At 41.5% G+C, this 26,142-nt stretch overlaps 2 protein-coding genes across 8 annotated transcripts in view; one reads left to right on the forward strand and one right to left on the reverse strand.

Annotated features, from left to right (window-relative positions):
* LOC131126206 (neurocan core protein-like) overlaps positions 1-15,059 on the forward strand; it is a 46,835-nt gene extending 31,776 nt beyond the window's left edge. For 4 of the 5 annotated variants that reach the window (XM_058068485.1, XM_058068487.1, XM_058068486.1 and 1 more), the window contains 10 exons: positions 1,509-1,668; positions 1,917-2,960; positions 7,102-7,212; positions 7,820-7,933; positions 8,182-8,233; positions 10,613-10,719; positions 11,093-11,175; positions 11,326-11,470; positions 12,646-12,828; positions 14,012-15,058. In XM_058068485.1, coding sequence (XP_057924468.1) covers positions 1,509-1,668; positions 1,917-2,960; positions 7,102-7,212; positions 7,820-7,933; positions 8,182-8,233; positions 10,613-10,719; positions 11,093-11,175; positions 11,326-11,470; positions 12,646-12,828; positions 14,012-14,127 — 2,115 coding nt within the window. In that variant the 3' untranslated portion in view covers positions 14,128-15,058. Of the gene's footprint in view, positions 1-1,508; positions 1,669-1,916; positions 2,961-7,101; positions 7,213-7,819; positions 7,934-8,181; positions 8,234-10,612; positions 10,720-11,092; positions 11,176-11,325; positions 11,471-12,645; positions 12,829-14,011 lie in introns of all 5 variants that reach the window. The other variant, XM_058068483.1, reaches the window with a different exon arrangement.
* A 1,069-nt stretch (positions 15,060-16,128) lies between these two features.
* On the reverse strand, positions 16,129-23,184 carry tm6sf2a (transmembrane 6 superfamily member 2a). Of its 3 annotated transcripts, XM_058067756.1 has the most exons (11): positions 23,113-23,184; positions 22,909-23,026; positions 21,053-21,156; positions 20,883-20,980; positions 20,710-20,813; positions 20,535-20,617; positions 18,762-18,886; positions 17,662-17,763; positions 17,196-17,288; positions 16,925-17,044; positions 16,129-16,842 (listed from the first exon to the last, which is right to left on the reverse strand). In XM_058067756.1, the coding sequence occupies exons 2-11, from the start codon at positions 22,998-23,000 to the stop codon at positions 16,633-16,635; spliced, it is 1,131 nt and encodes a 376-aa protein (XP_057923739.1). In that variant the 5' UTR covers positions 23,001-23,026; positions 23,113-23,184; the 3' UTR covers positions 16,129-16,632. The 3 variants fall into 3 exon arrangements, with proteins under 3 accessions (XP_057923739.1, XP_057923738.1, XP_057923740.1); XM_058067755.1 differs by having other exon boundaries at positions 22,909-23,147; XM_058067757.1 differs by lacking the exon at positions 17,662-17,763 and having other exon boundaries at positions 22,909-23,147.
* Positions 23,185-26,142: the final 2,958 nt, after the last annotated feature.

Here is a 26,142-nt window from a genome sequence, read left to right on the forward strand (position 1 = left end):
CTATGTCATGATCAAGATTGCGCCATTCTGACTGCATGAGGATGTCCGCAGCTGCTACTAACCATACATTTTTACAAAGAAGGTCTTTGTTTTTGTTATAAATAGCCTATTTTCATAGAAAATCAGCTTTATTTCCGTTCACAAAGAGTTTAAAATGACATGTGTGATTAACAAAGGAAGTATTTTTAAACGGTTCAAGATGACTCCAGAAAGTGATGGATGAATGATCGTTTCTTCCACATCATGTGCTGCTATGCCAACTTCAGTTTATTTCTCGACAGTGAATTTTAATACGATAAATTACAAGCCTATTTTATGTGCAATTTTCCGATGGGTGCTGACAGCGATCGCGTTTGGATTGTGTTCCATCTTGTATCCTTTATCACTTAATTAATGAAGTTACTGTTGTTGCACACCTACAATGTTTATTTGTTTGCTTCCAATTGTTTTGCTTCCAAAAACAACCACTTTTTGCTCACAGTAGTAAGACAATGGGCTCTATTTTAATGGCGCAACGCACCTTGTGCATTGGTCATTGGACAATTTGGTAATCTAGTAGACTGGGCTGGGCCGGGATAGGCGTGGGGGCATCTCATTAATCTCATTCAAAGAAAAACAAAAGAGAGAAAGCAAAAAAAAAAGAGACGCTCCTTGAATAAATGTAAGTCGGTGTCTTAAGGATTTACCTTACATCTTTATTTTTAATGTGATCTGAAAAGATGGTGTACATGCAAGGAGGATGAGGAGATACTGAGAATATACCATCAAAGGTTTTCCTATTTGGCGATGACAGAGCATGAATGCAGGTTGATCACAAGCATGATGCCTGGATTAGCCTGCCGCTGTGTTTAATATGACTGTCAGGAACAGAGGTGGTCTCCATGGTGATGTGCATTGTGGCTTCTGATGCACAGTCCAGTGGACCCTGTGCATTTAAAGGCAATGAGAGGCGTTCATTTGATTGGTAAAGATTACACTCAGCTGTTTTAGACCCTCTCACGCCTTCTCTCCTCCCTTTTAGCCAAGAGGGACAGGGGCGTGGGTGCGCCACGCTAAACCAAAGCCATGTCATTGTGAGTGGACAAAAAAAGTGAAGCTCAAATTGAAGCCATTCAAACGGACGGATGCCAACATCGGACTGGAATAAGAGATAGTGTGTAGGAGTAGGGGGGTACATAGCTTCAGGTAAAATGTCTGATAAAAAGCCCAACTTCATTTTAAAGGGATCATAATATAATAATGGAATGGGAGAATCTATCTGTGACTGTTCTGAACTCCTGTTTCCATGCCGATGTTTGTATTGCAAAGCTTATGCTGCTCGAGGGGTTAGCATAGCGTCAAGTACAATATCTCATTTTACCATATCAGAAGACATGCTGTTCTCACTAGTTGAGACGGAATCAAAAACATCTCCTCTGGTTGCAGCCAAGTCAAGTGGTGCACTCTATTTTGCTTCCATTGAGTCAAGACAGTTCATCTATAATTACTTCTATTCTTAATAATTCTAGGTGTTCTCTGGGATTGTCAAGTCCTTTTGGAAGCCTTGGAACTACCTAGTAGGAACTGGTGATGGTGAGGAAACTGGAACTGCGACCCCAAAATGGCCAGTGAGTGAAGAAGAGGCAAAAAAGAAGGATGAAGAGAATTTGTCCAGTACAACATCATCAGGTAGTTGGTTTAATACATTTTTTACTTTTCTGTAACCTCAAATATTCACAGCACATTAACTGGAACAATAATTATTCAACATAAAAACATAAAATAATCTAAGAGTGTGTTAATAATTCAGAAAACTGCGCAGGCTTTTATAAATTTGCCTTCAATTATGCAAATAACACGCAGCCATAATTGTTCTTATCAAGGTCTCTCTCATTCTGGCTATGAGGGATGGCTAATATGAGCTCCATCTTCCACAGGTTTCCTCTCTTGGGGAAGTTCAACATCCAGTGGTCCCTCTAGGGAGGACACAACCCCATCAAATGAAGAATCAACAACCCGACCAACATCTTCTTCTCCTGCCTCTAATAATTCCGTGACCACAGGGAGACCCGCCACACCAGAATCACATCTCTCCACCACTTCCAACACAGGCCTGGAAATAACACCATCCAGCGTGGAAGCCGTGTGGGTCCGTGTGGACGCTGAGACCACCACCCAGTCCAGTGAGAAGAAGGCCGCTACAGTGAGCTCTCGTTCCTCTTCTAGAGGAGGCCGGGGTCGAGGGAAGAAAAACAGAGGGGAGGAGAGAGGCAGAGGAGAAGATAAAAGCAGAGGAGATTATGAAGGAAGTGGTGAGATAACTGCTGCAGAGGCCAAAGGGGAGATACAAGTTTCCAGGCGGCCAGTTGGAACCAGCAAACCCAGGGAAAGGTCCAGGTCTAGAGAAAGGGGTCACAGGAAAGGACAGACCACCACCACAACCAGGAGCACCACCACAATGGCCGCCAGCACCTCTGAACCCACAGTAATGCCCATACTTAGGGAGGAGAATGTAGACCTATCAACAACCGTACACTCCTCCACCGTGCCAACTGAGACCCAATCCCTGTCTGACCAAACATACTTGGAGGTCTCATCTTCTTCCCCAGCTTCACCATCACCCCTTGTCGGATCATCCACATCTCCATCCTCTTCTCCATCTCCATCGCCAGCCCCGTCTGCAACATCTCTCTCCCCTTCAGCATCACCCTTTTCCTTACCTCCATCCCCTTCACCAACAACTATGTCAGGAGGCACCCCTCCATCGCCTTCCTCCTCAAACAACCACAACAGTTCCCAAACATTGTTGGAATGGGGTTCATTGGAGAGAGTGGCCGTCTTGAACGTCTCTGTGGAAACTCCTTTAGAAGAGGAGGAGCCGGCCTGGTCTCAAACAGTGGGCTCGGGGTCCATTTTACCTGGCAACATGGAGGAGGAGACCGGCAGGTTGAACGTCAGCAACGCCACTCTGGTTCCAGCTGGTGAGCATTAAAGTTCTGCTTAAATTTAACCGGCTTCTCCATAATGACCGTCCACAGCTTTGGTGCTTTAGATTAAAATTATTTCATCAGGATTCAGGCCGGTCTGAAGAAATAAATAAAATGTTATTAGAAATAGGCGGTAACATTGTAGATATCACGCTGATACCAGTGAGCAGTATAGTGTTTCCCACAGGACTGCGATATATTTGTGGTGGCGACGTGCTATGGTAAAATTGCATAATTGTCTATGACGCATTTGCACAAATTAAGTACAAAACATGAAAAGCAAAACAAATTTACAACTACAAATTAACTTCATTCAGTCATTTCATCCTGTCGTTTGTTTTTATTTCACAAACTAAACGGACCTGCCACTTTTCAATTTGGGGGAGGAGCCCATAGCAGCAGTCGCTGCTCGTTGAGATGAAATACATGCTATACATATTATCTTTAATGTCAGATAATACTAAGAACAATATGCTTTAACTAACCTGCTATCCTAAATTCTGTTCTATCTGGTGTGTAATTTTAAAGCATCTATCATAGAGTTCTGAGCTACAAAGTGGGGTCCAACCCTGTATTATCATCCATTTACATTTACTCTTCGAGTGATTGGCAGGTGTCCCAATACTTTTGGTTCATATGGTGTGAGCCGATTTAACACAAAACATGACATCCTCATTAGAATCAAGTGGTTTTGTTCTGATGGTGTGTTCACTGACACTGTTAAGTGTGTAAATATGAGCTGCCAGCTGGCATGAAGGTTTGAAGTACTGTACATTTAATGGGCAATGGCAAATCATGTGGCAGCTTGCTTACTTTGCTGTTTAATAATCATATGCAGATCATCAATACGTGAATGTAGTCACAAAAGGTCAGTTAGGGAACAATGTATGAATAGGAATGTACGCTAATCAACCTAAAGCTGCTGTAACTTAAAAAAAAAAAAGAGCATAGGTTTATGGATTATCTCTTTTCATTTTCTCCCCTGACCTTGTCCCTGCCTTATATATTCACAATGATACATTGTTCACCCCCCCTCATCAAAAAGCGAAGACAGTCTGCTGATTAAGTCTGCAGCACGGTGCATGTCAGCAGAGCTGGCGGCTGGCTTTTCTACTCACTTATTTTTTTAGCTTGATAACGAGCACGCTTACAGGAAACATCCACCAGTTGAAAGCCTCGTGGGCATGGCGTTAGCCCACATTTCTGTGGTGATTACTTTGCTCCTCTGCAAAGCTGCAAGTCACAGCTGCCAACTGGCTCTACGAAGAGAGAACAGCTGTAAATTGTATTGACGAGCGAGCTTGTGGGGGGGGGGGTTGCCTCTGTTCGGTATGAAGGTTGATTGATTGAGCGAGAGTCCTCGGAGGCATGCAGGAGGAGGGCCATAAACACCCAAATGCTGATTTCTTAACCACATAAATACAAGACGTGGATGGATGGGCTTGCTAGGGACTGAAGTAATGGCCGCTGTGTGTTTTGTGGTGCAAGTAAAGTGTTGCTCATCACTTCATCAGTGTGTTTGTTGACGTAGCTCGCACGCTATTGTTTGATGCATCACACTAATTGTCTCCTTGATGAAATCGTGGCTTACACACCTACACCATATCCACATTCAAATCACATTTGTTAGATTTTGTTTGTGTCAGTGTGCCTGCTCACAGACCAGAGGGTGGTTTACTCTGTCAGCTCCTTCCATACACGCTATTGATTTTTCTGCACCACTCACTTTAATGAACAGCCAATCGCACAAGTTTATCTTTCCAACTCGCAGGTTCATAGCTCAGCTTGCCATATCACTTGATGTTTGTCAAGGGATGCCTTGACCTTGACTCATGCAAACCGGTGCCTCTCGGCCCGGATTGCTGTGTTTGAAATGGTTAGATTTTTGCATCACAGATTTATAGATGTCACCTTGTAGTAGACGCTTTAAGCAGATGTAGCAGTAGCAGTAGCAGTTTTTAAAAATGAAACTTGAAAAAGGTAATTCACCAATAAATACAATTTAACAAGTGCAACAGTAATAGTTGGAACAGTCTGAATTATTGTACAGTGGTACCTCAGTTTTCATTATTAATTTGTTTCTAAAGCTGCAGCAAAATTAGAAACACCAACACAAATAATTCAAATCCAAATATTGTTTATAGAGAATAATTATGCTTTTGCAGGGTCAAGGTCCAGGTAAACTTTATTATCCCCGCGGAGCAATGTGTTCACAGCCATTACAAACCATTAAACATTGAAAATATTAAAACATTTAAACCCTCCATCCATCCATTTTCTATGCCACTAATCCTCAACATGGTTGCGGGGTATGCTGGAGCCTATCCCAGCTGTCTTCGGGCAAGAGACAGGGTACAACCTGGACCGGTCACCAGCCAATCAGGGCACATATAGACAAACAACCATTCACACTCACATTCATACCTATGGACAATTTGGAGTCGCCAATTAACCTAGCATGTTATGTCATTATTCTTTGGAAAAAAAATTCTGACTTCATGTGAAAATTGCACTGAAGACTTTAATTAATTTATTTACTTACAATTTTAGACTGCATATTCAAAACAATATAATATTGTATGATGGCCTAGTGGTTAGCATGTTGGCGACACAGTCATGAGAACTGGAAGATCTGGGTTTGAATCTTCACTGGACATTTTATGTGGAGTTTGCATGTTCTCCCCGTGCATGCGTGGGTTTTCTCCGGGTACTCCGGTTTCCTCCCGCATTCCAAAAACATGCTAGGTTAATTGGCCACTCCAAATTGTCCATAGGTATGAATGTGAGTGTGAATGGTTGTTTGTCTATATGTGCCCTGTGATTGGCTGGCGACCAGTCCAGGGTGTACACCGACAGCTGGGATAGGCTCCAGCACCCCCGCTACCCTTGTAAGGATAAGCGGTAGAAAATGAATGAATGAATGAACGAATCATGGACAGTTATACTGTACTTCCTGTCCCTCACTTAATGCGTACTGTACTAAATGTTCTGTACAAAAAAAATCTGATCACAAATACTACACCTATTCATTAAGAATAAAAGCGTCGGGTGAGTTACACGTACATGATCAGCCTTGGGGAAAAAAAACGTATCTCGGGTATTGATTTTCACTCATTTCACTGTGAAAACAACACACAATGTCTGCATGCACACACACACACACATGCTGTCAGAGAGGGCAGAACAAAGACTCCCACAGCCGTGCTTGGTGACCAGAAAGGAACGGGTGGTGCTTGCTTTTCAAAGACCTTAAGTCGCTATAATGAGCAGTTGAGGGGAGAAACACGTGGTGGTGCCCCAATTGATATGGAAATGTCTAATTGTGGAAACAGACCACACACACACACACATATTTAGAGGGTGAATAGTCAGACCGAGGCACTCACCGGGGGGTCTGCTCATTTCTGCCGAGGATGCCTATTGTCTAAAGTTCTCACGCTGCACACTATACTTGGTGGAACGAGTCGGAACTTGCTTTCCATATGGTAACCATGACGACCGCAACTGTGAGTGGATGGTGAGGTCGAGGCTCTGTGGCTTGTGATCCCTGTGAAAAGAGGTGTAGTGTGAAATGGATATGTGTGTGTAAGTGGGTGTATGTGCATGTGTGTGTTGGAACCCTTGGTTTCGACTCAACCGCAAAAATTATAATTAGCATGGTGTGATTTTATCTAAATTATTTGCATTTAAAAATGAAATACATAACACTTATCTTAGTGGGAAAACATGTAACTTTTTCTAGAGATACATCTTATGTTTAAGCAGAGAGTTAATGAAATAAAATGAAAAAATAAACAAGACATAATAATGTATGCATATGATTTCTAATGTGTAGTGATTCATTATTTAATATTACATATTTTTTCATTTTATTTTTAAAATTAAAACACTGATTTTACAGGCTTGTCCTGGAAACACTATTTTATTGCAGTATTGTCATTATTATTTGTATAAATATGTGTGAATATGTGAATTATTAAGCAAATCTATTTAAATAGTATCCATTATTCTAATCCTTATAACCCAGGGGTAGGGAACTTATGGCTCAGGCACCAGATATAGCACTTTTGATGCCTGTATCAGACTTTCAGGCACTTCTTAACACCATAAAATGTATTTATTTTTTCACCTACAGTGGAACCCTGCGTGACAAACCCATGTCTGCATGGAGGAAAGTGCCTTCCTCAGGGAACAGGCTACAGCTGCTACTGCCCACAAGGGTACGCGGGGGAGAACTGTGAGATTGGTGAGTGATGCTGCCGCACATATATACACACACACACACGCCCTCACACACTGGCGTAATAAAGTGTGCAGGATATACACACTGACAGAAGGTGTTCTCTTCGTGTTTTGACGGCAAGTAAAGGCCGAGCTGTCAATCTAAGTGATAGAAGGAGGGGTCAAAGTTTAGGCTGATAGACTGACAAACGGGGATGACGGTATGGATCCTTCAAGGTCAGATCTCACTGACAAGGATTCTTATCAACAAACAAACATCGGAATGAGACGATGAGTCTTGTGGATCATCTACATCACTGCAAACAACCAGAATGCTGAACAGGCGGCATCGGATGTTGTATACAGCTCTTGCTTTGGACCTAATGAAGATGGAGGGATGTTTGTGAGCCGTGGTGAAGTCCTCTGTTGGGCACTTGGTCTTGGTTGGGCACTATGGTCCGTGACACAAGGGGGTGTAAATTTGCCTTGTGTGCCTTTACGGAACAAATGAGTATTGAACTTGAACTAATAAAGCAGCCAGCCCTCAAGGAAGTGAACACTTTTAAATGAATCATATGTCATAGACATGATATGCTTTTCATGTCAACACAAATATATTTTCTTCTTTGCAGATGTCGACGACTGCCAGTCCGAACCATGTGAAAATGGAGGCACATGCATCGACAAGATAGACTCTTTCCTGTGCCTTTGCCTGCCCAGCTATGGCGGAGACACATGTGAGAAAGGTGAGAGGCTTACAATATACTGAAGCAGGGAAGTCATTTTTTTTTATATTTGTTCTTATAGACGCAATTTGTAATTAAAAGCAAAGAGCGTGTAAGTGTGTGTTGCTCTTGTTATGAGGATGAATGAATAGCTAACCTTCACGGTAATCAGTGGATCCTCTGTCTTATATCTACTACCTGAAATTGCCCGCTCAATTACAATACAAGCATAGCTTTACTAACTCCCCCTCGTCTTGACTTCTTTGCAGACATAGAGGGCTGTGATCATGGCTGGAGGAAGTTCCATGGCCATTGCTACAGGCAAGAAACCTTTTTTCTGAGATATATATATATATATACACACACACCCACATATATGCTTGTTTTCATGCAGAAATTGAGACATTTTGGAGCCCTATTTTGTCACAAGACACTATGATATTTCTGGTGCCCCCTATGGGTTGTGGTGAAAATGCTAGACATGCTATAACTATAACTGTATCTGTATGTTTTGTAAGCAATAGACAAATAATCAATTATTTATGGACATGGCTAACCCAATGAATGAACAACTATTTTGGTAATCAAATTTTTTTTTTTTTTAAATATGTAAGTACCCTCTGATTACAGCCTCTAAAATGTGAATATTAGCCATCCATGAAATCAGACCTATTATCTATATCAGGGGTCTCAAACTCAATTTACCTGGGGGCCACTGGAGCTAGGGTCTGGGCGAGACTGGGCCGCATCGGGTTTTCCAAAAAAAAAACAAAAAACACATTTATTAAAAACAGAAAAATATACAAACTTTTTCAGTGCTTTGGTTCCGATTTTCTACAATAAAAGCTCTGATAAAACATTCCACTGTTCTCAAATATCTATGCAGGGTCATGCTAACTCACAAACTAGAGAGCTAACGACCTAATAATAAAACGGCAAATAATAAAAACTTAAGAAACCACATTTGGTTGGTGGGTAGACAAATTGTTTTTTTTTCAGATTAAAATTAACAAAGCATTATTAGAGCCCTGTAGACATGACAAAACACGACTATAGTCACATTTATACTTTTTTTATTTACAATATATTGCGCAACTGCAGGGTCTTGAGACACATGCTAACTCGCAAACTAGAGAGCTAGCAACCTAAAGGGTAGCCTTCAAGTTATTTCCTTTAAACTTAAATAGCAAAAACTTACCACTTCCACACGGATAGGGAGGATAACTATTAACAGTTATTTAACCTTTAACATGAACATTAATCAAACGCAATCATTTTTTCTGGGTACATGATACCATACAGCATCCATATCAAACTTGCGCAGGCCGCACTAACATTAAACTTTCATATCAAGGCGGGGGCCTCAAACTAGTGTCCTGCGGGCCACACATGGCCCGCGGGCCGCGTGTTTGAGACCCCTGATCTATATATATTACTTATATCTTTGTGTTTTACCCAAAATAAGATATTCACACATATCAGCATTGACTTGATTTTTTTTGTTTTGTTTTGTTATTTTTGTTGCGGTGTAGACAACATGTAGGTGTTAGCTAGCTGTAGACCATTGTCAATCAATGTCATTTGTGCTGCCCTGCCATAACTCCTGTGTCATCACTAGCTTGCTACCTTGTAAATTAATCTTCAGTTCAATGGAGGAGTACTGAAGCATTATGTTTTAACAAGGACACAAAAATTCTACAGTACTATATTGACAATGAGCTAATAGGCCCCCCAGAGAGCCCATGGGCATTACCTGGTGTGTCAGGTGTGTGCCACCCTCTGCTTTGAGCACAGAAAGGCTCCTTCCGCTTGAACCATAGCCCCTTGCTGCTTCTTTAAGCCCCTTCAGGGACTGATCTTATGCCTGCCGTAGAGCCTGTCCATGAATGTCAAGGTCATTCATGAGCCTGATAGTAGAGGAAGCCACAAAGCTTCTGCATCCTCCTACAGCTGGATAAACCGTGGCCTTCCATCCTTGTTGTTGTCAATCTGCTGCCAGATCTGTGTTGTGCTGTTTCTTTTGTTTGCAGACCTCTTTGAGTGTTTAAACAAGAGAGAATGTGAGACAATGTTATTGCCTGTCTGAGAAAAGTGCATAAAGTGTATTGTAAGGGGGTTTATTGCCTTAAAACATATAGAATTTTGGGATCCTGTCCCACCCTGTCCCATCCTGTTCTTAATAAAGAGGCAAAAATGTATTTATTTATTTTTAACTAATTCAGCGATTAATCCCAAAAATAATGGGCCGATTAGTCAGTTAAAATAATGATTGGTTGACGCCCCAAACATGCCCCTGCGAAGATATTTTGCTTGTGGATAGGTTTTTCAACCAATCTTGCTCAAATTTCACAGACATGTGCTTGCCAGTCTCCTAGATGTATACCACATTTTTGATGAATTGGCTAATCACTTAAAGGTTTGAGGTTTGTTTGTTTGATTGGGCTGTGTGAAAAATCTCAATGCTAATCCAATTTATAGAAGCTCTGAGTTTATTTACTCTTCCACCGCGGGTCATAGAAAAATAATAGCACAGGCAACAGTAGGGGTGCATATTTGACAAATGTTGACCCTTTTGTGTAGGAGGAGAAGAGTTTACAAACATGCAAAATATTCAGTATATTAAAAATGAAAATTATGTTGAGATTTTGTATTGCAGACTCTATGTATTCTATAACTACTTATATATGTGTTGTCCTGCAGGTACTTCACCCACAGACACACGTGGGAGGATGCAGAGAAAGACTGCAGAGAGCACAGCGCCCATCTGAGCAGCATCACCACCGCCAATGAACAGGAGTTTATCAATGGTAGGAGTGCAAACTGGGGAGAATTTTGGTTTGTGGCTTGATTGTGGTGTAAAGTGGAACCTATTCGCACCAGTTTTGTATGATTCAGTTTGGTACAAAAATGAATGCTAAAAATATGTCTTGGTTTTAGTACAATGTCTTGGTTATCGTACAGTCAAAACAACTAGTCCGCTGAATCGAGGGCTTAGAGTTGGATAATATAGACAAATTCCAGCCAGGGAATCTGTTAATCATTGTTATTATGTATATGTGTGGATGGTTTATTTAAGAATGCACACCCAGTGTGCAAAGAAGTCCTTGTTCTGTATACCGTTAGCGTACGCACATGACTGATTGCATTTCATAATAATATGTTTCGGGTGATTCTCTGAAGGTCTGGGTCATGACAACGCCTGGGTGGGTCTGAATGACCGCACTGTCGAAGATGATTTTCAATGGACTGATGGCAGTGAACTGGTTAGTCACTATAAATCAAAGTCAAGCAGTTCCACCATGATTGTGCAAAATATGTCATCACACAAACACAAGCTCTCACATAAAATGCATTCCAGATTCCAGCCTTGCTACCCGCTGATAATAAAATTGCAATCATTTCCCTCTTTGTAGGTATATGAAAACTGGCGGGAGAGCCAGCCAGATAACTTCTTTGCAGGAGGTGAGGACTGTGTGGTGACCATTGCTCATGAGGATGGCAAATGGAACGACGTGCCCTGCAACTACAATCTGCCCTACATCTGCAAGAAGGGAACAGGTACTGAATAAAGTATAACATTACAATAATATATATATAATTTATTTATATAAAGGCATTTCTGTATGGAGTTTGCATGTTCTCCCAGTGCGTGCATGGGTTTTCCGGGTTCTCCGGTTCCCTGCCTCTCACCCAAATGGATGGATTATATTATATTGAAAGACAAGTTACATGTAGTATTGTGGTCAGTAGGCATCAGTAATGTTACGAGACATGACGTTAGATTACATGACCTTCCACACAGCATGGATGGTTGAGCTAGCAGAGCTGAACCGACATTAAATGGCTGACATGAAGTAGAAAAAAAGGTTCGACTCTCATTCTGTCCGGAAGTGGTGGTTTTTGTCTCCCCTGTTCTCGCCCCACTCCGTTTGAAACACCGTCTTAAAGGAAAACTGCACTTTAACAAGAGAAAAAACATTAGCATGAGCTAGCTAACAATGTACATCATTGGGACCTACCTATTTTGGTGCAAAAAAAAATTTTTAAACGGCAACAGTGTTCCATTTCCATAACTGACTTGTATATTAGCCAAGCTACAGTGATATTTTTATTATAGCAGCTAACATGAAAAACAATATTTATCTGGCGGGCTAACACAATGCCTCGCTAGCCGCTAGTCTCACCGTCACTCACAGACAAAAGAGTGGATACCTAGCTAGCCCTCAATTTCGCTACAAAGACTCAACAAGATGCTCGTTTGCTGTCAGCACAAGTCATGTGCTGGAAGACACAGCCATTTTTCAGCGAATATGCTAATCTAACATGATGTTGCTGTGAAAATGTGGCTGTACTGTTAGCACTGTAGCTCACATCTATTATGTTAGACAAGCCGTATGTTAATTTAGCCACTAAATTGCTTCTTTAGCATTCTCTCCTAGGAGCGGCGGATAATAGGAAATGCAACAAATTTGTCCCATTGATACTGCATTACATTGAAGGCAGCATGATAACCTGCCGGTATGCTTATTACAATATTAATCACTGAAGCATCCACATTGGGTTGATGTGCTACAGCTATCATGTTTGGACAAATCTAAATAGTGTGGTCATGTAGTGGCATCAAAAAGATTCAAAGGGCACAGGCTGTCCCCTAGTGGTTTGGTGTGTGAATGACATCTTAGACAGACACATTGAGTGTTATATGGTTCTACTGTATATTATTATGCTTCTAGTGCTGTGTGGGACGCCACCTGCTGTGGAAAACGCCCATTTGGTAGGTCGGCGGAGGTCACACTATGACATCCATGCAGTGGTCCGCTACCAATGCTCAGAGGGCTTCTACCAACGCCACATTCCCACCGCACGCTGCAAGGCTGATGGAAGCTGGGAGCGACCCAGGATCATCTGCACAAAATGTACGTTGAATTTGTATTCATTGTTTACTTTGTGGCGGCACGGCGGACGAGTGTGTAGCGCGCAGACCTCACAGCTAGGGTTTAATCCCACCCTCGGCCATCTCTGTGTGGAGTTTGCATGTTCTCCCCGTGCATGCGTGGGTTTTCTCCTGGTACTCCGGTTTCCTCCCACATTCCAAAAACATGCTAGGTTAATTGGTGACTCCAAATTGTCTGAATGTGGTATGAATGTGAGTGTGAATGGTTGTTTGTCTATATGTGCCCTGTGATTGGCTGGCGACCAGTCCAGGGTGTACCCAGACAGCTGGGATAGGCTCCAGCACCCTCTGCGACCCTCGTGAGGAAAAGCAGTAGAAAATGAATGAATGAATGTTTACTTTGTTTATTCATGTTTACTTTGTCTTAGTTCATAAGTCCATCAGGAGAACTGTCCTGTCATATAGAGGATCTTTGACAAGTTTTTTTTGCAGTAGGTCCTGTTATATTGAGGATCTTTAAATACTATAATAATACTGTCAAAAATAAAACATGCACTTCAGGTTAATGCCGAGTGGTTAGGGCCAAGGCCTCACAGCTAGCTAGGAGACACTGGTTCGATTCCACCCTCAGCCATCTCTGTGTGGAGTATACATGTTCTCCCCGTGCATGCGTGGGTTTTCTCCGGGTACTCCGGTTTCCTCCCACATTCCAAAAACATGCTAGGTTAATTGGCTAATCTAAATTGTCCATAGGAATGAATGTGAGTGTGAATGGTTGTTTGTCTATATGTGCCCTGTGATTGGCTGGCCACCAGTCCAGGGTGTACCCTGGAGACCTCTTGCCTGAAGATAGCTGGGATAGGCTCCAGCAGCCCCCGCAGCCCTCAGGATAAGCGGTAGAAAAATGAATTAATCTTTGTATACCGTTTCTGTAGCAGGTCCTTAAAACAGTAGCATGCTCCTTTTGCACAGAGAAACTTGGACTAGCACGTCTTTAAAAAAAGAGCAGAACACACCTGTCACATAGAGGATCTTTGATCATTTCTGTCAGGAGTTGTACAGGATCTTTGACTAGCATATTTGCAGTCAGTCTTAAGAAAAAGCATTGTTTGCATACTGTTAAATACACTATACAAAATACGCGGCCAATGATGTATGTCATATTTTTACACCACAAAAAAGATTTACCTTCCTTGTACTTTCAGCCCGTCGCTCACACCGATACCGGCGCCATCATCACAACCAGCGGCGCGAGCGTCGAGGTCACAGGAGACACGGCGAGGGCCACAAGGCCCGAGAGGACGCACGCGGCTACAACTGAACCAAATAACATCACGCCTGCTAAAGCCAAGGTGCTACCGGTTACGCTAGTAAGTCACGCAAGAGAAAACAACACACAACCGTTTTTCTGCTTCTAACCGACAAGGAGTCGATCTCATTAATAACCGCACCAACTTCGGCTGTTTTGATGCTTCGTTTTCACTTTTTTTCTTTAACCAAGGTCCAATGCGAACACTAACTGCTACACTAGATCTCACGCTCCCTATAAACTTTCTGTACATTCGCCCCCCCCCACAGCCGCCTCCATTGTGCGCATGTAAGCGAGAAGCGTTCTTTTTGGTTGTTTGTGTAATATGAAAGACTCATGTAGTATTCTGTTTACAAAGCACACGCACGTCATCGATGCAAGCTAGCCTTTCCGTTGTCCTTTTGTACATATACGCCGCAGCATAGCTCATACATCTAACTGACGTGCTTTTTTTTCTAATATTTGCTCGCTGTGTCATGTTCTATTTATTACTAGTGAGGATGCGCTTCTGGGTTTTATTTTGACTTCTTTTTTCTAACCCAAGTTCTGCATACAATCAGCCAGTAACATGAATGGGTCTCTTATCTGAGTGTTGTACATATTGTGCTGTTTACTGGATGATGGGGAATCAATAAATAGCTGGACCTTGTCCAATCAGATAGAGCTCCTCAAGCACTCTGCAAGTGCCGTTGATAACTTGACTGATTGATAATGTGGACAGGATTAATTCACTCCACTCCATTGTACCGAAAATTGCTTAAAACTACTTACAGTCATTGCATGGCTATATTTACTAGTATGTGCCAAGTTTTGTTAGGTTTTTTTTTTGTCTTTGATATTTGAAGTCTTCTACCTTTGTTGGTGTTCTTATATGACTTTTTCGTCCTGCTGTTGTGTTTCATTCTTAATAAAGACAAAATTGTACATCATTTACAATCATATTTGTGTTGTTACTGTCTAATAATACATGGGTGTTACTGTATGACTAAACTCCTGACTAAAATTTTAAGTGTTAAACACCAAAAATGTCACCGGTTTCGAGGCAGTGGATCTGAATGGCTGTCTGGGACCATCCTTAGCTTAAATTAAGGTTGCCATTGGTGCCGAGTGCAGTCCCATAAGCATGTGCATAAATGTCTTCCAGAGTACAAAAAGTTAAGAGGACCATAAAAATATACAAATAAAGAAATATTGTATTAATTAATTACATTTTAATGGTGTCATGGGCGGCACGGCGGTCGAGTGGTTAGCGCACAGACCTCACAGCTAGGAAACCAGGGTTCAATTCCACCCTCGGCCATCTCTGTGTGGAGTTTGCATGTTCTCGGCGTGCATGCGTGGGTTTTCTCCGGGTACTCCGGTTTCCTCCCACATTCCAAAAACATGCTAGGTTAATTGGTGACTCCAAATTATCCATAGGTATGAATGTGAGTGTGAATGGTTGTTTGTCTATATGTGCCCTGTGATTGGCTGGCCACCAGTCCAATTGGCTGGCACCCCGCCTCTGGCCCGAAGACAGCTGGGATAGCTGAGCCAAACGTGGGTTTTTGATGACATTTCTTCACACAATAAAACTTTCTGCAATACTACATTTTAATCCATTTATCCATTTTATACCGCAGTGCGGGTGGCCAGAGCCATTGCCAGCTATCCTTGCCATATTTCCCGTATCAGACACCAAAAATTGATTATGACTAGATAATATAGTAACCTACCCGGGTCACTGAGATGTCAAGAAGTAAACATCCTTTTTTTAGTCAAATAGTCAGCCAGCTAATTCTGCAGAGCCAAGTTTTTTGATTAAGAAGAAGGGTTCTCCACCCCTGATTTTGAGCCTCCAATTGACCAAACATGCATTGTGCATGTTGAAATTCTTGGAAATGGTACATTTTAACCATATAAAATGAACATGTGTGATTAATACATTATAATGTCGCTACAACATGGAACGTAACACACACAAAAATGATGCATACATGTCAGGTGACTGACTGTTGAGTGTGACAGTGCACCTCTATCCAGGGTTCACCTCTTATCAGTAATGCATGACATCATCAGGAGGTGAAGGTTCAAGTCCAGTCTAAGCGGTGTCAGTGTGTTAATGTTGAACCAGAGGGAACTAACCAAGTCACGGTTGGAGTGTGCGTAGTAATATCATTCACCTTTTTATTGTTCAGTATAAAAAGCAATAGTTGGAATAATGAGTCACTTGAATTAAAGCTACATTCGGTTATGTAGACGGACTGTATGGAGACAAAGCAATCAACTGCTGGTTGGTTTAAGATCTGTAAAGTGGATGTTTGCATGGGCCACCTGAAAGCTACGCTATCTGATCACAGTCCTAACCCCCATCAAGGGCCTTCTTATCAGGGTCCAGCAGTCCATGCAGGGAGTGCTGCACAAGGTGACTCACTCGTGTAAAAAAATAACATAAAAATTGTGGCTTTCCTCCAGGTTTCTATTAGTCTTGACAAAGGGAGTACCTGCAGAAGAACCCTTTAGGCTGCTCTTTGTGCTTTAGTTTTCCTTCTTATTGCCATTGCTCTGCTCTGTGGGGACAGTTTTCATGAAATAAGCAGGATTGGTGTGGCAGCGCAAAGCCAGGAGAGCCGGAATGACGGCAAGCAGAACATTGAGGATGATAACAGGCCCCAATTTGTCTGCTGGGACTCGGTATGTGAAGGATGTGCGGGAGTGCAGCGACGCTCCAATGTGGCACCACTGGGCCTGGAGACAGAGTAGAGTAGTCGCTAAGTGCTAAAAATAAACGGTAAATATCAATTGTTAATAACATAACAAGCGCGTTTACCTGAGATGTGGCTCCAGCAAAGAAGAGAGACCAGTCCAGCATCCAGCTGCTGCCTGGTGTTCTTAGACCGTAGATGAGAACCATCAGCAGGGGCACAGCGTAGAACCAATAGACCAGCATCTACAGGAATAATGCAAAGTGAATTCAACCAGACAAATCTGTTCTGAATTATCAAAATAATCTGCTCCACAGACCCAATTATGTGTACCCAAGCAATTTAAATGTCCTCTAAAAAACAAAGACAAAGTGGTCTTCATCTACTGTTACTCACCGTGACCCTGGGGAAGCCGACTGGATCTTTGAGGTAAGGTTCATACTGATAAATGTAAGTGAAGCAGGAGTCCAGAGGGCAGTCCAGCACTACCTGAAGGACAGAAACTGTCAGTACTTTCTATATACTTTGGAAAATGTCAAATTATAATAGTTCTACTACTATTAATAATAGATTAGATTTATATAGCGCTGTCCAAGGTACTCAAAGTTCTTCACAGTCATCCCATTATTCAGTCACACACTCCTGGGGAAACCCAAACATAGCTGCCAGGCTCTCCTGCCGCCACCAAACATTTATTTACCTTCATCCACCAGTGTGGGCAGCACTGGAGGAAAGGTGGGTGAAGGAAACAATATAGCGACTAGGATGGAGGATCAAACCCCCGACCTTCCAGTTTCTGGAAGGTTGTACACGTACACATACAGGTACAGGTAAAACTTATGTACAATATGTATGTACTCACAAAGCCTCTAAAAAGACAGAAGACCACCACTCCTAGTAGCAACACTGAGAACTGGAGGTCAATAGGTCGAGATAAGAGACCTTTCCTTTGCTCTGCTGCAACCTAGTCAACACATTGAAAAAAGTTAACAATTGACCCAACCATCTACCCATCCATTTTCTATCCCTCAGGTACTGAGGAACTAATGAGTAGAGTAGTTACTGACACACATAGAGGCACATAGAGTACATTTAGAGGAGTTACTGAGGAACTAATGAAGAGCTAATGAGGAACTAATGAGTAGAGTGGTTACTGAGGAACTAAGGAACATACAACTAATGACTGAGGTACATACATTTTGAGTAGTCACTGAGGAACTCATGAAGAACTAATGAGTAGAGTAGTTACTGACACACTAGGGCACATAGAGTACATTTAGAGTAGTTACTGAGGAACTAATGAAGAACTAATGAGTAATCAATGACTAAGGCACGGACATTTCTGGTAGTTACTGCGGAACTAATGAAGAACTAATGAGGAACTAATGAGTAGAGTAGTTACTGAGGAACTAAGGAACATACATTTAGAGTGGTTACTGAGGAACTAATGAAGAACTAATAAAGAACTAATGACTGAGGCCCATACATTCAGAGTAGTCACTGAGGAACTAATGAGTAGAGTAGTTACTGAGGAACTAAGGCACATACATTCAGAGCGGTTACTGAGGAACTAATGAATAACTAAAGATTAAATAATGAGTAGAGTAGTTATTGAGGAACTAAGGCAAATACATTCAGGGTAGTTACTGAGGAACTAATAAAGAACTAAAGATGAAATGAGTGGAGTAGTTACTGCAGAACTAAGGCGCATACATTTAGAGTAGTTACTGAGGAAATAATGAAGAACTAATAAGGAACTAATGACTAAGACATGTAAATTTATAGTAGTCACTGGGGAACTAATAGAACTAAAGATGAAATAATGAGTAGAGTAGTTATTGAGGAACTAAGGCAAATACATTCAGAGTAGTTACTGAGGAACTAATGACTAAGGCAACTCCAACACATTTAAAGTAAATGTGTCTGTATAAGTACTAATAACATTAGCCTGTTTATATTTACCTTGTCGGCTGTGATGATTGGCATCTCACCGGGCCTCCTAAAAAGGACAGAAGCTGCCCAAAAAGGTGCTAAAAAAAAGGGTGCGTTCCTCCAAAAAGCTGGACGAATATTAGATCCATATTTACCTTTAAAAGAAGAAGAAGAATGTAAATAAATTTGCACAAATTGGCTTGTGGCACAGCTCTTTGTCAATTCCTCAATGGACAAAGTCTTCAAAAGTATAAGGTTGGATCAATGATGTTTTATTCCATAGTCACTTCCTGTTCAGCCCTGGGTAGGTGTCCCAATACTTTTGCAGTAATGTATGTTTACTACTATTTTAGTAGTTTACTACTACTATGTTTACTTTTTTAATGATATATTTAATTTGGTGAGTGTGAATTGTTGTTTGTATATATGTGCCCTGTGATTGGCTGGCGACCAGTCCAGGGTGTACCCCACCTCTCGCCCGAAGACAGCTGGGATAGGCTCCAGCACCCCCGCGACCCTCGTGAGAATAAGCGGTAGACATTTAATTTAATTTAATTTAATTTAATTTAATTTAATTTAATTTAATTTAATTTAATTTAATTTAATTTAATTTAATTTAATTTAATTTTTTGTGTTATTTACTATTTATTTATGTCTCTTGAAAGCGGACCTATGATGCTCATTTTCAACCCTTTGTATTGAGTTATGGACTCCTATGGAGCAGCTACACACAATAACCTGCACATAAAGCTTTCTAGATCTTCTAGAATCTGCACCTATTCCAGCTGTTTTTCCTTCGATTTCCAAAATGGTCTGTTTTAATTTATTCCACTTGTGGCCCGCCTCCGGGCACGGCCACTCTGCTGTGATTGGCTCCACTCAGCTTGTACAGCTAACAGCTTGGGCCCGCCCATAAAAGGAGTCACTGGCTGGATGGAGTCAGTGACTCCTCATAATCTGAAGCTTTGGCATTGTTTAACACAAAAATGCAAAATTCTAACAATATTTATAGGTCAGAAAAAGTGGAAAAAGCACAATAGGTCCCCTTTGGAACCAATCCATAGTTGGTCATGATATCTTACAGTTAAATACATACCCTTACAGACTCAAATATAAGACAACCTTCTTATTTCTCTGACAGCTGTTTGATGACTCTGCTTCATTGTTCACCATTAGCAATTATTTTGTGCAGTTTTAACGCCGCTTGCAAGGATATTTCCCCTTGTGGGACCAAAGGCTTATCTTATCTTATATGGCGACAGGTTAGTTCAATAAAGACTTTCATTAGCAAAAGATAAGTGCACACAGAGCGACATGACACACAAAAAGTTAAGACAAACATAACACTCTCCATGGGATGGCGGAATAAAAGAACAGGAACAAGCAAGAAAAGGAGAACAACACACAGAACACAGGTGACCATGGCCCAAGGAAAACTAATAGATCAGCGACTAGCAGATAAATAGAACTAAAGAGAACCCTTAAAACAAATTAAAGACATCCATTTTCTGTACTGCTTATCCTCACGAGGGTCGCAGGCGTGCTGGAGCCTATCCCAGCTGTCTTCGGGCGAGAGGCGGGGTACACCCTGGACTGGTCGCCAGCCAATCACAGGGCACATATAGACAAACAACCATTCACACTCACATTCATACCTATGGTGTCGTCAAACAGGAAACAGACATAATAAAATAAAAGCACCAAACAGGAAATAACAGTAGAAAACATATAACCCAACATAAACATAACACCCATTCACTTGCTATGAAGGTCAACTGTGCAATAATCCAATCCCGTACTCACCTACAACCACTCCAGGGATGTGAATAAGTTGATGGCTGATGCAGGACCCCGCCCACAGCAGAGCCAGACTGCGATAGGTCTTCCTGCAATTAACAGCCAAAAGCTTCATCGTACATAAAACACAACATAACACCACCAGACCGGCCATGTTTGTTAGTAAAGAGCCACCGTTTACCCTGTGAACATGCGGTGAATGATGGTTAGCAACAGGACCGAGTGAACGACGCCTTCCCAGTATGACATCATCACAGCGTAGGCAGTACTCAGATGAGGCTCACCCTGAGGAGACAACCAACATATGGTCAATTTGGACCAAAATACCCCTGGAGGGACTTCATCAAAGCTCACCATCTTGATGTAGAAGCCCATAAATCCTGATATAAAGCCTTCCTGCTCCAGGGCATTAGTCAGACCCACCAGGCTAGTGAAGGAAAACTCTGCAAAAACTGGACAAGACACACAACTTTAAAAAAATACACATCTTAATTTACCAGTAAAATGCTAGGGAGTGTCTCTACCATAAAATAAAGGATCCACTGTCTGTTTATGTTGCACAGTGAGGAAGAAGAGAAGAAGAACAGTTCCCAGGACGACTGCTCCCGTTCCCAGGATGGACAAAGGCCTGCAGGAATATCACAGTATCACAGTCTTTTTTTGTCAACTAGTAGCTATATCATTGTCATATGTCATTATTTTTTGAAAAAAATATTCTGACTTCATGTGAAAATTGCGCTGAAGATTTTTCATTCATTCATTCATTTTCTTCCGCTTTTCCTCACAAGGGTCGCGGGGGGTGCTAGAGCCTATCCCAGCTGTCTTCGGGCGAGAGGCGGTGTACACCCTGGACTGGTCGCCAGCCAATCACAAAGCAGAGCTGAAGATTTTAATTTATTTATTTACAATTTTATAAATGTATATACTCTATATTCAAACCTACGTATCTAATATTGTATGACGGCCTAGTGGTTAGCATGTTGGCGACACAGTCAGGAGAACTGGAAGATCCGGGTTCGAATCTTCACTGGACATTTTGTATGGAGTTTGCATGTTAGGAAAAGCGGTAGAAAATGAATGAATGAATGTGCCCTGTGATTGGCTGACGACCAGTCCAGGCAGCTGGGATAGGCTCCAGCACCCCCTGCGACCCTCGTGAGGAAAAGCGGTAGAAAATGAATGAATGAATGTTTACTTTGTTTATTCATGTTTACTTTGTGTTAATTTATAAGTTCATAAGGAGAACTGTCCTGTCATATAGAGGATCTTTGACAAGTTTTTTTTTGCAGTAGGTCCTGTTATATTGAGGATCTTTAAATACCGTAATAATACTGTCAAAAATAAAACATGCACTTTAGGTTAATGCTGAGTGGTTAGGGCCAAGACCTCACAGCTAGGAGACCAGGGTTCGATTCCACCCTCTGCCATCTATGTGTGGAGTTTGCATGTTCTCCCCGTGCATGCGTGGGTTTTCTCCGGGTACTCCGGTTTCCTCCCACATTCCAAAAACATGCTAGGTTAATTGGCGACTACAAATTGTCCATAGGTATGAATGTGAGTGTGAATGGTTGTTTGTCTATATGTGCCCTGTGATTGGCTGGCGACCAGTCCAGGGTGTACCCTGCCTCTTGCCCGAAGATAGCTGGGATAGGCTCCAGCAGCCCCCGCAGCCCTCACAAGGATAAGCGGTAGAAAAATGAATGAATGAATGAAAAATAATTCCATATTAATAATGTGTTTTGGACAGTGACAGGTATGTTAGTTTAAAGTTTATACCATTTGTCACATCACATTCCCTAAAGATACCTAATACAAGTGATACACAAATTAAACACTCTTGATCAGAATTGTAAGATCAGTTTCAGGTTACATTTTGCACAGTTGGACATTAAGGAGGTTCTACGTAGAGCTTCAAATGCAAAAAAAACAACAACAAAAACAATGACAGTAAACTATTAAAGTGAAATACTGCTGCTGAAAAGTTTAAAACCTCAGCCTTAAAAAGCCAAAATATTGTCAAAAATGTACATCAGTTCCAGACAAATGGTCGTAAAATTATGACCAGGAATGGATAAAAAGTATATAAGTTTGATAGACATTTGTTTTAATTTATGGTATTACATTTACCAGACACTATGTTTATTATGGCAGCTGCAGTATGTGAATATCATATTAAGGTTTGTAATATTTTGCCTCTAAAATAAAGACGGGAACACCCTCGACACTACTTCACTTTTGAAATGAATTGATTGCATTGAAATTTCCAACATTTGTCTATAACAAAATAGTTTGTGTATGTTATATATTTCAATGAAGCTACATTACACTCATAAAAACACATAAATTGAGATTGAAACCAGTTCAGTGTGAAGACACTTACTCCTGAAGAGCAGGGATGTTGTTCATGGTGTACAAAACAGCAGGCGCCTGCAGGGAGATGAGGAGCACGCACAATTCCACAGGCACCCGCATGGTCCACTCTTTGGCTGTCCTTCCCGCTGTTTGGAAGCACACAAAAGAATATACACAAATATACCTCCAGCTAAAGTCCTGTAGTGGTAAAAGGACACATGCTATGTCCCACCGGTGTCTGGTCCAGTGGTACAGGTGATGATTTGATCAGTGATCAATCAACACTGCTGCTGGGCCAACACGTCTCCACCTTTCCAGTTGGTGTCAAAGTCCAACTCTTTGGCTTGGTAGTGTCTCACATTTAAATGACGTGTACATGGAGGAACGTGCTGATGAATATAATACCACCAGAATGCCCCTTTTTTTATCTTAAATGTGTTATTTTTTGTGAATTCCTACAATTTTCAACTACTTCAGTTAATTAAATTATACAGGGGCCTGTTGAACTAATGTTTACATTTGCTTATGCTGCCACTTAGTGGACGTTTTAGGCATTGTTACCTTTAAATGCCATATGTGCAATGTTCGACCAGGGCAGGGTGTATCCCGGTAGGCGGGGTCACCAGACAGATTTCACTAGGGCACGTGCCCCAGTATTGATCTGCAGTGCCCCAGTAAAAATGTCACCAATTTAAAAAAAGAGTTTTAAGTGTAAGGCACATACTACTTAGTATGGTATGCGCACATGGTTAGTTAATATGGCAATTTATTAACGTGTAGGAACCTCAGCTGTGTCAACTCGAAGTCGAGAGAGCGAGAGAAAGGGAGCGAGAGAGGGAGACGCAGGCGATGAGAATCACTGCGAGGTAGGTAATGTTAGCCGACAACAACTTGTTAAATATACTATTTTGATTTTGATTTGACTCTAACTGTAACTCCTAGATGGATATCAGAAGGTTATTCAGCAAGTTATAAGGTTATAAAGTTATAAAGCAGCAAGGAATGAGAGAAGTAACTGAAGTCCTAGCTAGCTAGGCAACAGAAGTCTGTCTGTTAATGCTAAGTTAGCTAACGTTATTCCTTGTATCAAGACTAACTGGATTAACTACATTAATTTGCTGTATGAGCTGTCGGGGCAACTTCCAGGGAGTTTCATCAGCATGAAATATAATGTCGGTTATGGTCATCCTGAGCATCCTGAACTCTGCGTTCTCTCTGCGAACTCTGCGAGTTTGATTCCACCCATGGACTTTGCATGTTCTCCCCGTGCATGCGTGGGTTTTCTCCGGGTACTCCGGTTTCCTCCCACATTCCAAAAACATGCTAGGTTAATTGGCGACTCCAAATTGTCCATAGGTATGAATGTGAGTGTGAATGGTTGTTTGTCTATATGTGCCCTGTGATTGGCAGGTGACCAGCTGGGATAGATTTCAGCAGGCCTGTGACCCTCGTGAAGATAAGCGGTAGCAAATGAATAAATTATGAAATATTTGAATTTTATTCATTAGTTTATCTATGATCTATCTATATTCTAATCTTTTTTATTGTTTTTATTTCATTTCAGGTCCAGATTTAGTTGTCAAGGCCCCTGCATTTTTCTTCCTTAAAGAGCCATCTGTCCTGTTAGGTACAAGATTAATGTTTCCCTTGTCTGATACAGCAAGTCTCCATTCCTGATTGGATTCCTAATAATAGCAGAAAGATTGTTTATTTTTCAAGCCAGGACAATAAAGTATCATAGATGAGATGAGGAATAGATGAATTATGTAACGAGGCCTTTTCTAATGCAACTTTATCTCCTGCAGCAAAGCTTCTGAAGAGGATTACACCCCGCAGAAACGTAGTGAGAGTGTCGAGGGGTGGGGTGTCGGAGTAGAAGAGACAGGACAGACGCGCTCTGACCTGCATAGCACACACACATACCATCCTTAAGTGTGTCCATTTGCTTTGAAAGCACCATGTTGCATCCTTTAATCATTGGCATCGTGACGGTGAACACCTCGCTAACCGTCGTCTACTGGACCTTCCTTCTGGGTGACGCCTACTTCAAGTGGATGATGGAGCCAGAGGACAAACCTAAGCAGGTGGTCACCCCGGCCTGAGGCGGCGGCATGACGTGCTGCCCACCTGACACAGTGACTGCTGTTGTTTGCAACTTCTTAGGTGTTTAGTTAGCTTGTTGTCTTTGGAGTCTGATTTTAACTTTATTTTTCTGGAGAACACTCCTGTTTAGTTTAGTGAAGTGGAAGTGGAAGTGGAAGTGGAAGTGCAGGTGAAGGAGGAAGGAGTCAATCAAACAGGTGAGTTCTCAACCAGAAAATATGGATTCAATGGTTCAATGGTTCAAACTGTGTTTCCTAAGCTGACGGTAATGATGCAAAACATGAAGATGAAGATACAAAACAAACGCTGCCTTCTAGTTTGCTGACTCAGCTAAAACAACTGACAGGCGTCAACAAAATCCTATCAAGGATTAGCAAGAAGGACCTGACACAGCGGACGAACCCTCCTTGACAGACGCATTTATTTTTCTCGTCTCCATCAACATGAACGACGACTTCTACTGCGGTCTGCACCCGGTCTCCTGGTTCATCCTCTTCGCAAACGTGGCCCTCATCATTATCGAGTGGCAGTTTGTCATCACTCGCTTCGTTCAAATTAACATGCCACAAAAAGAGAACAAGACGGGACCCTAGAGGAGGACATCCGATCGTGACGGTCTCATCATGCCTTTGTTTTGTTTTAGAAAAGCAATGACAGCGTGTTTGGATTTTTAGTGAAACATCACATCGGTTGTCACCTTTGACCTTCTTTCTTTGTTTCTGTTCCATTTCAGATGTACCCAAAGCCCTCAAATTTAGAAGCCCCTTTATTCACAAGTCAAAGAAGAGAGCTGAGAAGGCATTTTTCAACAGGTCTTGATCACCAGGTAAGACAGAAATGTTCATTTGCATTCCGTTCTTCATCACTGACTGTTGAATCCAATTTTATGACACTGTTTCAACCCCAGAGGGAACATTTTAAATGAATAAATACACTGGCTTTGTAACATGACGGACATTTTATATTATTATTATTAAATTAGTTTTTTAATTGTCTTGCATTGTTTTAATAAAATGATTCTTTTAAATAGATACATCAAATAATAATAAATAAACATCAATTTACTTGTGATTTTTATGTTACTGACATTTGGATCAGATGCAGTATGTGTTATAATCTTATTTATTTTTTAATTGTATTATATGGTATTAATTCCTGG

Source organism: Doryrhamphus excisus, chromosome 3 (genome assembly GCF_030265055.1).
Source record: "Doryrhamphus excisus isolate RoL2022-K1 chromosome 3, RoL_Dexc_1.0, whole genome shotgun sequence".
In the NCBI taxonomy this organism is placed as follows: domain Eukaryota; kingdom Metazoa; phylum Chordata; class Actinopteri; order Syngnathiformes; family Syngnathidae; genus Doryrhamphus; species Doryrhamphus excisus.

What these genes read in the sequence shown, in the direction of transcription:
- tm6sf2a (XM_058067756.1), bottom strand. Translation starts at nt 23,000, where the DNA reads ATGCGGGTGCCTGTGGAATTGTGCGTGCTCCTCATCTCCCTGCAGGCG. An exon ending in CAATCATCACAGCCGACAAG is followed by an intron (nt 17,764 to 18,761) that starts GTAAATATAAAC and finishes TGTGTTGACTAG; the next exon opens with GTTGCAGCAGAGCAAAGGAA. An exon ending in TTGCTGGAGCCACATCTCAG is followed by an intron (nt 16,843 to 16,924) that starts GTAAACGCGCTT and finishes CTCTGTCTCCAG; the next exon opens with GCCCAGTGGTGCCACATTGG.